The sequence below is a fragment of the Dromiciops gliroides genome, chromosome 2, assembly GCF_019393635.1.
Source record: "Dromiciops gliroides isolate mDroGli1 chromosome 2, mDroGli1.pri, whole genome shotgun sequence".
Taxonomy (NCBI): Eukaryota; Metazoa; Chordata; class Mammalia; order Microbiotheria; family Microbiotheriidae; genus Dromiciops; species Dromiciops gliroides.
In genome coordinates this window covers 432,662,007-432,676,177 of record NC_057862.1, presented here as the reverse complement: position 1 = coordinate 432,676,177, position 14,171 = coordinate 432,662,007, and the positions used below count along the sequence as shown (strand labels likewise).

The 14,171-nt window shown below is 40.1% G+C and overlaps 1 protein-coding gene across 1 annotated transcript; it reads left to right on the top strand.

The window, feature by feature from the left end:
* The first annotated feature begins 13,205 nt into the window (after nt 1-13,205).
* LOC122743586 (biogenesis of lysosome-related organelles complex 1 subunit 2-like) lies at nt 13,206-13,561 on the top strand. Its single transcript, XM_043988645.1, has one exon. The coding sequence runs from the start codon at nt 13,221-13,223 to the stop codon at nt 13,518-13,520; it is 300 nt and encodes a 99-aa protein (XP_043844580.1). The 5' UTR covers nt 13,206-13,220; the 3' UTR covers nt 13,521-13,561.
* Nucleotides 13,562-14,171: the final 610 nt, after the last annotated feature.

The window sequence follows — 14,171 nt, the reverse complement described above, 5'->3', positions numbered from 1 at the left end:
CATTCTCTTTGAGGAGGAAAAGCAGGGAAGAAAGTTCCTGCCTTCAAAAAGTTTCGAATTTAGTTGGAGATAAAATGGATTCCCATTCAAGTTTTCATTTCTTGATTTTTCTGTCCATCCCTTCCTCTTCCATTGGCCTTTCTTTTTCCTCCTAAGTGGAATTCCCAGTCACTGACCCTGGAAGCAGCTACTCAGCAGACCCTTCTTGGCATGTGAAGAAGACAGCCACAAATCTATAGTAAATCCAGAAGATGGCAGGAAAACACAAAGGGTCAGTTCTTGCAGATAGTTGCTTAGCTAGGGATTAGGATTCATTCCTAGTAGGAGCAAAAGTGAAGAATTTTATTTTCATATCATGAATGAGCACTGGATGTAGAGTCAGGACACTTAGATTTTACTTCCACAGTGAAACTATTGTGTCATATTGGGCATTAACTTTCTGGGTCTTAGTTTTCTTATTTATCTAGTGAGAATAATAATATATCCCGGGGCGGCTAGGTGGCGCAGTGGATAAAGCACCGGCCCTGGAGTCAGGAGTATCTGAGTTCAAATTCAGCCTCAGACACTTAACACTTACTAGCTGTGTGACCCTGGGCAAGTCACTTAACCCCAATTGTCTCACTTAAAAAACAAACAAACAAATAATAATATATCCCTGGGCTCTTTCTCTCAGGATGAATGATATTAAAGGGCTTTGATATTAAAGGATATTAAAGGGCTTTGAAAGTATAAAGCTTTTTACAAAAAGTAGTTATCTTATTATTATCATTATTATACCTCTAAAAAACCTCCTTCAATGTTGCACAGAGTTGATCCTTGGTTATTGAAGGTTATTCCAGTGGAGTACAAACTCTGGCAAAGTCCTAACAAGCTGGAAAGGCTTTGACTATGGCCCCATTGATTGCATCCGTTGTCGAAGGACTAGCCTAGATAATATTGGAAAGAGTCACCGCTGGAGGACTGGTTACAAAAATCTATGAAACAAAAAAGACATGAGGGGCAGCTAGGTGGTGCAGTGGATAGACCACCGGCCCTGGAGTCAGGAGTACCTGAGTTCAAATCCGTCCTCAGACACTTAACACTTATTAGCTGTGTGACCCTGGGCAAGTCACTTAACCCCAATTGCCTCACTAAAACAAAACAAAACAAACAAAATGATTCTCAGTCCTGTGCAGCTTCTTTCGGCTTCTCAGAGATAGTGGCAGAATGTAGGAAATAATAGGGCAGAGAGTCCATGCCTAGAATGCTCTTTGTCCTCACTTCTCCCTCTTAGAATTCATGCCTTCCTTTATGTTGAGTCTATGAGGGTTGCCCAGGTAGGTATGTATACATGTGTGAGTTGTCTAATTAGGACTCATGGAGAGGCATGAATGGATATCTCTGCAATCTTGCCTACCACTCACCAAGAAAGACTTTCATTCTTCTCTAGAATTCTATTCTTGTGGAAAATATGGTCTGGGTGACTGTAAAATTATATAGATTTAGAACTAATTGAAGATTAGTCCAGATCCAAATTAGTCCAGTTTCAAAAAGTGACTACCTTCTGGTTCAACATTACCTTCAAAGGAGGTCTCCAGTGGAGTGTTCTAATGATCCGTTTTTGTTTTGGTTTGGTTTTTGCAGGGCAATGAGGGTTAAGTGACTTGCCCAGGGTCACACAGCTAGTAAGTGTCAAGTGTCTGAGGTCGGATTTGAACTCAGGTCCTCCTGAATCCAGGGCTGGTGCTTTACCATTGTGCCATCTAGCTGCCCCCTGCGCCATCTAGCTGCCCCCTTAATGATCCGTTTTTGACCTTTTGCTATTTAACATTTCTATCAGTGATTTGGATGCAGATATAGATAGTGTACTTATGTGACACAAAGCAATGGGGGAGTCAATAAGCATTTATTAAGTGCCTACTATGTGCAAGGCAATGTGCTAAGCACTTTACAAATATGAAATTATTTGATCTTCAAAGCAACCCTGTGAAGTAGGTACCATTATTAAGGAAGAGGGGAGAGTCAAGAATAACTTTGAGGTTTTCTGTGATGTGCTCCTTCTCAAATACCAGGTAAAAAGGCCAGGGATCTGGGTCAGTATATATCTGGTGATCAGTTCCCCCAGGGGCCTGATGGAACCAATATTCAGTGCCAATTCCTGATGAAAATATGAGAAAAAAGGCAAATTTTCACAATGCTTACAGTCACACAATTGATTAAAAGTTAAAGAGAATAAGAGATTCAACTGTATTATTTGATGAGTACAGTAAAATATTTGACTCAGTAGGGTAAAATGCAACCTTAAAAGCGCCTGTCTAACAAGGTTAAGATGTTAAGATCATATAAGATTCCTCAGGGGACGTGTGGCACCTGGAACATCTCCCTTCTTGCATATTACCCAGAAAAGCTACCCCCAAGTTTACATTATTCTATGGGTTCACATTTACTTAAAAAGTCCTACACAAGCCCCAATGTTTTCCTTTTTTACTAGGCAGATCGAGGATATAATTAGTTCAAAGAGGCATTTACTTGTAAGGGTGTGTTGGTGTTAATGAAGGCAATTATCTCTTTTACTGGTACAGCTTGTCTCTGGACATAGGAGGAGGAAAGATAGTTGGATAAACATAATCCTTGTGTACCTGCCAGAAACATAGACTGGCACAGCTACTCAGAATGCAGTTTTAGCCTAGGCCACCAGGTGGTGCTCCAAGCTTGGGCTGCCAAGCCCCAGACCTCTACTACATGTGCTGATGTAGATTTCCAGCTTGAATCTCTGTGCATGTGCCAGATGGCCCTCCCTAACTCCCAGAGCTTGCTTGGGTTCCCTCTTGGCTCAATCTTGGGTTTAAAATGTAAAAAAGCATCATCATACCATATTCCATAATTTATCTCAATGGGTTTATATTTGCTCCCATCCCATCAAGCTTCTTTTCTTCCCAATTTTTTGAGATCCACAGGAAAACACTTGAATTATAGATTAGAGTACATTTACAGCATGATATTGGAATTAAAAAGATACAGTATTGAAACTCCTTGTGGTTCCATCACTCTGGCAGCTATCTGAAATAAAAAATTCCACTCCCACCCCTTTCTTAGGAAAGTCCATTCCAAAGATCCTTGTTCAAGATCAATAAGGGAAAAGGGAAAAGTGTCTACTTTGACTCAGAGGATTTGGGATCACGAGTCTTCTTGGTCTTTACCAATGAAATATAGATCACAGATCTGCCCCCCAGCTTTCCCCCACCCCTGAATTTCTGCTCAGCACTTTGCCACAGTCTACGCCTTCTTCTCTAGGCTCCAACAAGACTTGCTGATGGTTTTGGCATGTAAGACAGAGAGGGGGTGAGATACCACCTACCTAATGAAAAAAGTGACTCCCACTCACAATACTACAGATTCACCAGTCATAAGTCTCTGCAGCATGTGAAGATCTTCCAGTGTGGTAACTGCAGGTTGTTCTAGTGTGACTATTGTAAAGTATTTCAGTCCCTTGGTTTTAAATGTCCTGCTAAGGGCAACAATTTGGCAATTTACTGCCCACTTCCCTGAATTTTCTATCCCTGTCTGTTGCCATACAGGTGAGAAACTACTGGGGAATTCAAAATGAAAGACAAGCCTGATTAAAGCAAGTGTTGCATAATATGTGTAATATAATAATAAGAAAAATTGCTATAGAACGTTTCCCATCTGGGCACATTCTCCCACAAATATACATAATAGGTGACAAAAGTTAACACACCTAGAAAGCACAAATTGAGGAGCACACATATGGGGAACATCTATGGAGAATAGCTCACACCTTTGACACTTAGAAGTCTGCTAATATCTTTTGGTGGTGTCATTATCTGCTTCTTCTGGGCTTGTTTCCTACTGGCCTCACGTGGCATGTCAACTCTGACAGTGTTGTAAGCTCTGCTGGGTGTGTATGTGTTGGAATGGTTGGTATGCTGGATATTGCTCCATTCTGGTCTCATGTGACCACTGCTGGACTGGTCCCTTGGTCACCATTGGCCAGTGCCAGAAGTGACTCTCCTAGGTACAAAGTTGTAAATCTTCTCTCTGGCAACAGCTAGCGTCACTGCCGGGGTGTCCCTCTTCCCCATGAGAGGAAAAGTAGGCTATGCCATCTGATCTCTTTTTTTGGGGGGGTGGGTGAGGCAATTGGGGTTAAGTGACTTGCCCAGGGTCACACAGCTAGTAAGTGTTAAGTGTCTGAGGCCGGATTTGAACTCAGGTCCTCGTGACTCCAGGGCTGGTGCTCTATCCACTGCGCCACCTAGCTGCCCTGATGTCTTTTAGCTTGAAGCACAGAAGCTGAAGCTTCATTTCTTTAAGGGAAGCAGGCCCTACAGGCACCTTGTAAAGGAACAGTGAAAAATCCTTTAGTGCTTTTCCCCTGCCATGAAAGTTCTCTGAACTTTGTGATTATCTTTCTGTCTCCAGATGGAGAAGCCACCTCCAGGAGCCATAGTCTTTTTTTTTTTTTTTGGCTGGGCAATTGGGGTTAAGTGACTTTCCCAGGGTCACAGCTAGTAAGTGTTAAATGTCTTAGGCCGGATTTGAACTCAGGTACTCCTGAATCCAGGGCCGGTGCTCTATCCACTGCGCCACCTAGCTGCCCCAGCCATAGTCTCTTAGAACACAGAACATCCAGCCAGCTAAATAGTTGCTATGAGGATTAAGCCTCTTCCTGCTCATCAGGGACAAGATCTTTGTTCCAAGGGTATATATGACTTAGGGTCATTTAATCCTTATGACTCTGGCTTGCTTTAAATGTTAGCCCTTTGGAATCATTTGTTCCTTTTTAGCAAACCACCAAGTGCTATTTAGACTGTGGTTCTCCAAATACTCCTGTTTGATTTCATCAAGCCCAGGAAAACTGAGATGAATAACTGATATTTATGTAGCATTTTAAGATTTGCAATGAGCTTTATGTACATTATTTCATTTAGATTCACAACAATCAATTCAAGTAGGTATTACAGGTCCTATAAGCCCCCCCCTTTTTTTACAGATGACAAAACTGAGGTTCATAGAAGTCAATCACACAGCTGGTAAATGTCAAAGTGTCTGGAACTAGAACCAAGATTTTCTTGATCCACATGACCATTCAGAAGAGTTTAGTCTAGTATTCTGCACAGAAGAAACCCCATGCCTAATGAATGTGTATTGCTCAGATGACAACATGTTAGATAGGCAGCCCATTGAGTTAGTCTGTCAGGATAGATATCTTGGACTGGCTCTGCAGATGGATAATGAGCTGGGCCCAGAATTGAATAGGAGGAGGAGAAAGGGCTGGAGTGCATTTGGGAAATTACACAGTGCTTTTAACAAAATTCATACATTTTCCCAGAATGACAAGCATATTTCCCTAAATTCTTCCTGTTGTTTATTTAAATGGACTAATAATCATTGTGCCTCTACCATTTTTCCTTATAGAGTCACATGTGACTCATGAGTATTCTCAGGCTGAATTTGCTTTTTCAGAGGACAGACATTATTTTGTTTTTTAAATTTGCTGTAGTGAATACTAATGTTCCTGCCCTGGTTAATGAAAGGGCCGGGACAGCAATTACACAGGATATGTAAGTAGTCAAACACTCAGAGCCCGTGGAGCATAAAGGCAAATTCATCCTCACATCAAGAATGAGACCTTGCCATGGGAGGTGGTTACCTATGACTCAAATCTGAACAAGTCACTTAACTTATCTGTCCCTTAGTTTCCTCTTTAAAATGGGAATAATATTTGCATTAAAATGCAACATTTAGGGGCAGCTAGGTGGCACAGTGGAGTGAACATGAAGTTATGGAAGTCCCCACAGAAGCATCTTTCCCTGAGATTTTTGGCTCTCTTCTTTTATGGCAAATTCCTATAATCATGTCATGTGATAATCAAGAACACAATATTGGGGGCAGCTAGGTGGTGCAGTAGATAAAGCACTGGCCCTGGATTCAGGAGTACCTGAGTTCAAATCCAGCCTCAGACGCTTGACACTTACTAGCTATGTGACCCTGGGCAAGTCACTTAACCCCAATTGTCTTGACAAAAAAAAAATGCAACATTTAATGGCATAGTGGGAAAACCATTCCTTTCTTAGAGTCAGGAAGATCTGTATTCATATCCCACCTCTGACACACTGATGTGATCATGGGCAAGTCACTTAGCTTCTCAAAGCCTCAGTTTCCCCATCTGTAAAATGGGACTAATAATTGTAGTACTAACCTCCCAGGACAGTTATTAAGATCAATAAGAATATGCATAATAAGTGCTTTACAAGTCTTTAGACACTATGCAAATGCCAGTTGTTATTTGTTTTAGGACACTGGAGAGATGCTGGATCCAGTGCAGACTGGAGAACTGATTGTGAAATTTTCATTGTGAATATTTACACCTCAGAAAGAGGCAAATGTTACAAATCAAGGCTTGATTTAATCTTTTGCTAATTGTCTAGACTTAAGAATGTGGTGGCAGATGATGTTAATAATGCAGATTAAATTTACAGATGTCTCTTGCCTTTTTCAGAGAGCCAATTGTTAAACATTTACCAGTATATCACTTCTCCAATGTCACATCATAGCATGGAGATAACCTGGGGTTCTCAAAAGGATTAGGCAACAGACTGAAAGGTCAGTTGGAAATGTTCTGGCTATGGTTGCAGTAACAGAATGGATATGTGTTGTCCTGGAAAGGCTCTTCATCAAGCTTGTCATTGTGTGATATACATCTTTTTTGGTCACAGCAAGTCTCAGAGATGGGCTTTGAAATGCAATTATAGAAGGAAAGGACAGCCACCCTATTAAATAACAGAAATGCCTCAAAATAATACTTGTACTCCCTATCTTATAGGTTGCAAAGAAAGGGTATTGCAAATCTCAAAGCATGATATAAATATAACATTATAATTATATACAAGTACTGAAGACAGGGAAAAGTCCCTGGGATAGTTTGGAGAAGGAATTCCCCCTCCAATCATAGGCTCATAGAGAGTCCTCACCACCATTATCTCCATCTCCATCTTCCTACCCTTTGTCTTCAATCTCACCATCTCTTCTGACTCATTCTCCTTTGCCCACAGAATGCTCAGATATTGCCAATACAAACAAAAACAATCTTTCAATTACCTTTGTACTCCCTTCAAAACATCCTGTTTTCCCTTTAATTACTAACATTTGCTACCTCCACAGTTACCACCCATTCTTTCCTCATCCCCAGCCCTATGACTTCTGTCCCTATAATTCGATTGAAATTTCTCTTAAAGCCACCAATGACCTCTCAATAACCAAACCCAATGACCTTTATTCAGTCCTCATTGACCTTGACCTTTCTAAAGTATTTGACATGATTGACTATCACCCATCTTAAGGCAGATAGATGATGTAATAGAGTTAGAATCAAGAAAATCAGTTCAAATACTGCCTCAGATACTTAATGGCTTTGTGATCATAGGAAGTCACTTAACTGCACTATGTCTCAGCTTCTTCCATTGTAAAACGAGGGGCTTGCACTCAATGGTTTCTAAGATCCCTTCTAGCTCTAAATCCCTGATCCTTCTGAATCTCTCTTCCCTTGAATTCTAATTAATGCTACTCTCCCCTGATGATCTTCCTAAACATCTTCATACTGAGTCAATGGTTGATTTTCCTCTTCCTATCTCCAAGTGTGAACATCCCTCAGGCTCCATCCTTAGGCTTTTTCTCTACACTAATCTATTTTAGTGATCTTAATCACTCCTATTCCTTTAACTATCACCTCCATACAGAAGACTCAAATATCTGTATCTCTGGCTCTTATTTATCCCTTGGATACTCCAGTCTCACATCTCCAACTGCTTGCTGAATGGCTGCATTTGGATGTCATATCAATACCTCAAATGAAACATGTCCAAAAATATCATCTCCACCTCAAAATCTTCTCCAAACTTCACTTTTGTTATCAAGTGCACTACCATTATATCAGTTACTCAGCTTCAAAATTTCAGTGTCGTGTTTTACTTCTCCTTGCACCCAGGCACGCAAGCCACCGCCACTGCCAATGCCACCACCACCACCACCACCACCAGAAGCATCTCACAACATGGACTATTGTAATTGTAACTTGGACTATTATAATAATATTCTAACTGGCCTTCCTGTCTACCATCTTTTACCTTTCTAACTCATTCTTTATACAGCTGCCAAATTGATTCCCATAATGCACAGGTCTATGCCATTCCTCTGCTCAACTAACTTCAGTGACTCCTTATTACTTACAGGATACAAAGTCCTTAGCTTGATGTTTAATTCCTTCACATTCTGACTCCAGTTCACTTTTCCAACTTATTTCATTGTCATGATTACAAAAAATAAAACACATTTTGTGCTTTCAGTGTAGAAGGGAACACAACAGGGGGCGGCTAGGTGGCGCAGTGGATAAAGCCCGGCCCTGCATTCAGGAGTACCTGAGTTCAAATCCGGCCTCAGACACTTGACACTTACTAGCTGTGTGACCCTGGGCAAGTCACTTAACCCCCATTTCCCCGGAAAAAAAAGGGAATACAACTGTACATATACAACCTATATCAGACTGCTTTCCGTCTTGGGGAGGAGGGAGGGCAGGGAGGGGGGAAGAAAAGAAAAACTTGGAACTAAAAATCCAGTGTAAACAAATGTTCTAAACTATCCTTATATGTAATATGTAACTGGAAAATAATAAAATTAATTTAAAAAACAAAACAAAAAAAGAAGGAAACACAAAACATGCATACTCAAAAGAGGAGAAAAGCAACATGAGGTACTATACAAGTGACCAATGTCAAAAGAATGTTACAGACAGTAAAGGCAGTAGGAGGTGTAGAAGAAGAGACAGACCCATGTGGGCTGGAGCAGTCAAAGAAAGCAAGACTTGACTTGTGCTTTGAAAGACATCTAAGATTTATTTGTGTAAAAAAAAGAGAGAAGGCATACAAGGTGGGGGTTTATTGAATTGCAATGAACATGTTCAGGGATGATTTGGCAGCCCATGAAATCAGATGGTACAGAATCCTAGAATCATGAAGTGGTCTAGTCAAGCTCCCACCTAGTGCACGAATCCCCATGATGATATATCCCTGAAGGATGATTGTTGTTCCCTGGCTTGACAGCCACTTCACTTCCTAAGGAGTCAATCTGTTTCATTGCTGGATGGCTGTGATTATTAGAAATCACTTCCTAGTGTTGAGCTGAAATATAACTTTCCAGAATGTCTACTACTTGGCCCCAGTTCTATCCAAAAGGCCAAGAGAAACAAACTGAATTCTCCAATGCAAGAAGCATTTTTTTTTTCAAAAACTTTCTAGGTGCCCAACTTAAAAGGCTAATAGTAACAAAGGATAGAAGAACCACTATAGTATTTGGTCCCATTAAACATCCAATTACAGAACTTGTTTTGAATTATGTCTTGCTCTTAATAAATACTATTACATGAATGTAAATACAAAGGAACTCTCCTGATCGCTGGAAAGAAGAGTCCAAGTAAGGAAAATATAATTCAAACCCTGCATGATATAATGGCACAAAGCTTAATAGATATTGAATGAATAAATGGATGAATGAATGATACTTTGAGGATGATGGGGTAGGAGAAGGATGTATAGTATATTTACTCTTCTACATTGATCTAAATAAAAGCTTTAAATTTCATGGGATCATGGGTGTATAGGATTTAGAAGTGGAGGGATCTCAAAGAAAGAACATTTAGTTCAACCACCTATACAGGAAGACCCTGATCCCCATAGAAAAGAAGTGATTTGGGGCAGCTAGGCGGTGCAGTGGATAGAGCACCGACCCTGGATTCAGAAGGACCTGAGTTCAAATCTGAACTCAGACACTTAACACTTACTAGCTGTGTGACCCTGGGCAAGTCACTTAACCCCAACTGCCTCACCAAAAAAAAAAGTGATATGTGGAAAGTCACCCAGATAGTGCTGGAAGGCCAGAATTCAAACACTCAACTCAGGGCTTTTACCTTTCCCCAGCTGAAAATGATCTGTCTCTCCTCAGATATTCTTATAATACAAAATGGGTCAAAAGTCTCAAAGGGGTTTCAATATTTAATAACTTCTTTATTTTTAATTTATAATACCATAAGATCATATACAGTATATATAGGAAATGAATTTATATTACGTGTGAAAAATCAAATCTTAAAAATGGTGAAAAATAAAGAAAAATTAATTTTCAAAAAGTTATTAAAACATTGGGACTTTTGGTCCACCCTGTACTTTGGATTTCTCTTTTGCAATTATCACATTCTCTCTTGTCCATTATTATTTGTTGTTGTTTGTCCTTCATTCTCAAAGAGGACCATAACATTGGGGTGATGTTATGACTTGCAGTGAATTATATTCAAGTAAGGGAGAGCTATGCAAGGTCATTAACCTCACTCTCTCCTCCAGAGCCATCTGGGTCCAGTGGCAAGATATGTCAGGACTACTGGAAATGGCCCTGGATGTTTGAGGCAATTGGGAAAGTGACTTGCTCAGGATCACACAGCTAGTAAGTGTCTGAGGTGAGATTTGAAGTTGGGTCCTTCCAACTTCAGGGCCAGTGCTCTATCTGCTGTGCCACTTAACCATCCCTATTATTATTTGTACATGGATTAGATGGTCCTTAATACCCCTTCCACATCTAAAATTCTTTGCCACATCCCTTCTACTAGATTGCAAACTCCTTGAAGACAGACATTGTCTTTTCTAATTTCTTTATCTTAATTGCCTAACGCAGGGTCTTGCATATAAAAAGTCATGTAATAAAGGTTGCATTTTTTTAAATTGAATTTAAATTCTTACACAGGAATAAAACTGCTGGTCTATACCAGTGGTTCATTTTTTTGTTGCAAAGACTGAAATGTTTGTCTAAAAGAAGTAGTAAAATCTAATCACCAGCTTGAAGGTTTTATATCTACTGAGTGGTTATCATGAAAATCGTTCCATCTTAGAGTTAGAGACAGCACAAGGAGCTATCCAGCCTGGCCTATCTTGGTACTGGGAGCTTCATATCATCCAAATTTCTTACTCAATGCAGTTATGGGCAATTCCAAGTGTCTAAAGAACTATAACAATTTGTTAAATGTGCCTTTAAGAAGAAAATCAGATGTAAGCTTATAACCTTTGTGATTGACAAAGAATTAGGGGGACTGGTTTTTTTAAATACATAAGAATAATTTACAATCAATATAGTAGTTGTTTGAGTAAAATTACATATTTTAGAAACATTAAAGTTCTTAAACGAAATTAAATTTGAAAGTTTAAATTATTGTTACACGTGGTAAACATTCAATTGATATCGATGGATTGATTGACAATACCTTTCACAGAGAAGGTTTTTGATAAATATTGGTTGATTTTTAGAAATTCCAAATTCATGAAATCTGAACTAATGATGTTTTACTTCTAGTTAGACACTTTCTAAACAGAATGGATGAGTAAAAAGCATTTTTGCTTTAGTGCTTTAACCACTGCGCCATCTAGCTGCCCCCATGAATCTTTTTTTAAAGTTTCATTAATATAATTTGGTTTTACATTTCAAACATTTACAGATTATTTCCACTTTGTAAGAGGTCTCTTGAAACAAAGTAAAACAGCTAAGTAAAACTAATACTATGGTGACCTCATCTCTAAATGCATGTCACAATTCACATGTGTAACGCCACCCCACCTCTCTATTTTAGTTAACAAAAAATCTATTTTTTCTCCCTCCTATACCCCACTTCATTGGGGGGGGGAAACAAATTTCTTGTAACAAATATACATAAACAAAATTAATTCCTTCAATGGCTGTATAAAAAAATATACATCCCATTCTGTATGCTAATTCTGTCACATCTTTGTAGTGGATCTAAATTAACTGGGTCATAGGAATGGTTATCCTATTAAGTTACTCTAAATCAAATCATCCTTGGGGTAGTGTCAAGGAATACAAAATTAACAGCCTAATCTAAACATCATTACCATGAAGAGGTCTTCACCCTAAGTTAAGAAATCCAAGAAGAGAAGACAAAGAAGTCATTTCTACCATGAGGTATTTCATTGTTACTCACCATTTCTGTAGAATAAAAGAACATTAAATAAAACTGAAAAAGAAATTAAATCAGGAGCTCTTAACCTGGAATCCAGATACTTTAAGTAGTCCTTGGATATATTTTAGGGGATCTATGAACTTGTACAGGAAAAAGGTTACAGTTTTATTTCAACATAATGGGTTTACTTTGTAATAATGTGTATGTATTTTGTTTTAGTCATTTAAAAATCTTCATCTGAGAAGAAGGACATAGAAGTCACCAGACTGCCAAAGGGGAGCATGATTCAAAAGAGGCCAAGAGCCCCTATCTTAGATGATAATATTTAAAAAAAAATTTTTAAACTTTAAGTAGACCTGTCAATTAATTGGTATAGAGAACTCTTATTGAAGTTGCTTCTTCAGTTCATGTAGATCTGGCAACTACTGTGTAGTTTACAGTCACAGAGGCCCACAGGACATTAAGGAGGTAAGACATTTAGGCAGGGTTATGCAGCTAACATTTCAGAGACAAGATTTTGGGGGCAGCTAGGTGGTGCAGTGGATAAAGCACTGGCCCTGGATTCAGGAGGAGCTGAGTTCAAATCTGACCTCAGACACTTGACACTTACTAGCTGTGTGACCCTGGGCAAGTCACTTAACCCTCATTGCCCTGCAAAAAAAGAAAAATAATTCAGAGATAAGATTTTAAACTAGGTCTTCCTGACTCTAAGGCTGACTCTATCCACTAATAGAAGCTGCACCATCATCATCATCATCAACAACAGTGGTGGTGGTGGTGAAAATGTACTTAGTACTTTAAGGTTTACCAAAAGCTTTGCATATGCTGTCTCTCTATCCCACAAGTCCTATCACCTTTGGACCCTGGCAGACTTGGGTTTCATTTGTGGGGATTTTTAATTCTTGTGCAGTTAAAAATTGGGAACTTCTGAAATTAGTTCAGGCCTGGGTATTTAATGCTCACTATGTAGGTTAACAGACCCAGGCAAGGAGGAGCCTTGAAACATTAACACATTTAATCAAGACAGAAATGACTAATAAAGCAATAGAAAACAACATTAGGGCTCCTTTCCCCCTTCTTCTCCCTCCCCTCCCCGCCCCCTGTATTCCCATCCCCATCCCTCCCTTCCCGGCCTAGACGATGCAGTGGTGGAGAGAAGGAGGCCACGGAGCTGGCTGAGGCGGACATCACGGAGCTGTGCCAGGCCATGTTCTCCAAAATGGCCACGTCCCTGACAGGCGAGCTGACGGCTACCAGTGAAGACTATAAACTTCTGGAAAATATGAACAAACTGACTAGCTTGAAGTACCTAGAAATGAAAAATTTTGCAGTAAACATAAGTAGAAACCTAAAGGACTTAAACCAGAAATATGCAGCACTTCAGCCTTATCTGGATCAGATCACTTTAATTGAGGAGCAAGTAGCAGCTCTTGATCAGGCAGCCTACAAGTTGGATGCATATTCAAAGAAACTAGAAGCAAAGTACAAGAAGTTAGAGAGGCGATGAACGCTTCTCCAGCACAAAGACGGACTCCAGGAATGACTGTGAGGGGGTATCGCGCTGGGACGCTTCGACTCCATAAAGGGAAGCCGTCTGGCCGATCCCCGGAGGGTCCCAGCCCCCCTTTGCTTGGATGAGCGACTGGCTGCCCCGTGACGTTCCCCTAAAACTCTGCCCCGACCGTGTGCTTCGTTGTGTGCCCTGGACCAAGGCTTAGACATCAGGATCAACCCCGGCTGGAGCCAACTCCTGGTTCCTCCCCGGCCCCCATAGGACTCCTCTTTGACTGTTCTGAATGTGCCCCTCCCCCATCTCCCCCCTCGTGTTCTTGAACTTGGATAATAAATGCCGATTTCTTAAAAAAAAGAAAAGAAAAGAAAAGAAAACAACATTAGGGGCGGCTAGGTGGCGCAGTGGATAAAGCACCGGCCCTGGATTTAGGAGTACCTGAGTTCAAATCCGACTTCAGACACTTGACACTTACTAGCTGTGTGACCCTGGGCAAGTCACTTAACCCCCATCGCCCTGCAAAAAAAAGAAAAGAAAAGAAAACAACATCAGCCACATTCTCAAATGAGTACAGTACCAAGACCATGAATATGCCTTATGAGATTTTCCAAACTCATGACCTTAACAAAGGGAAGGTATGCACTTGGT

Excerpts from the sequence above, each read along its gene's own strand:
- LOC122743586 (XM_043988645.1), top strand. The coding sequence starts at position 13,221 with ATGTTCTCCAAAATGGCCACGTCCCTGACAGGCGAGCTGACGGCTACC.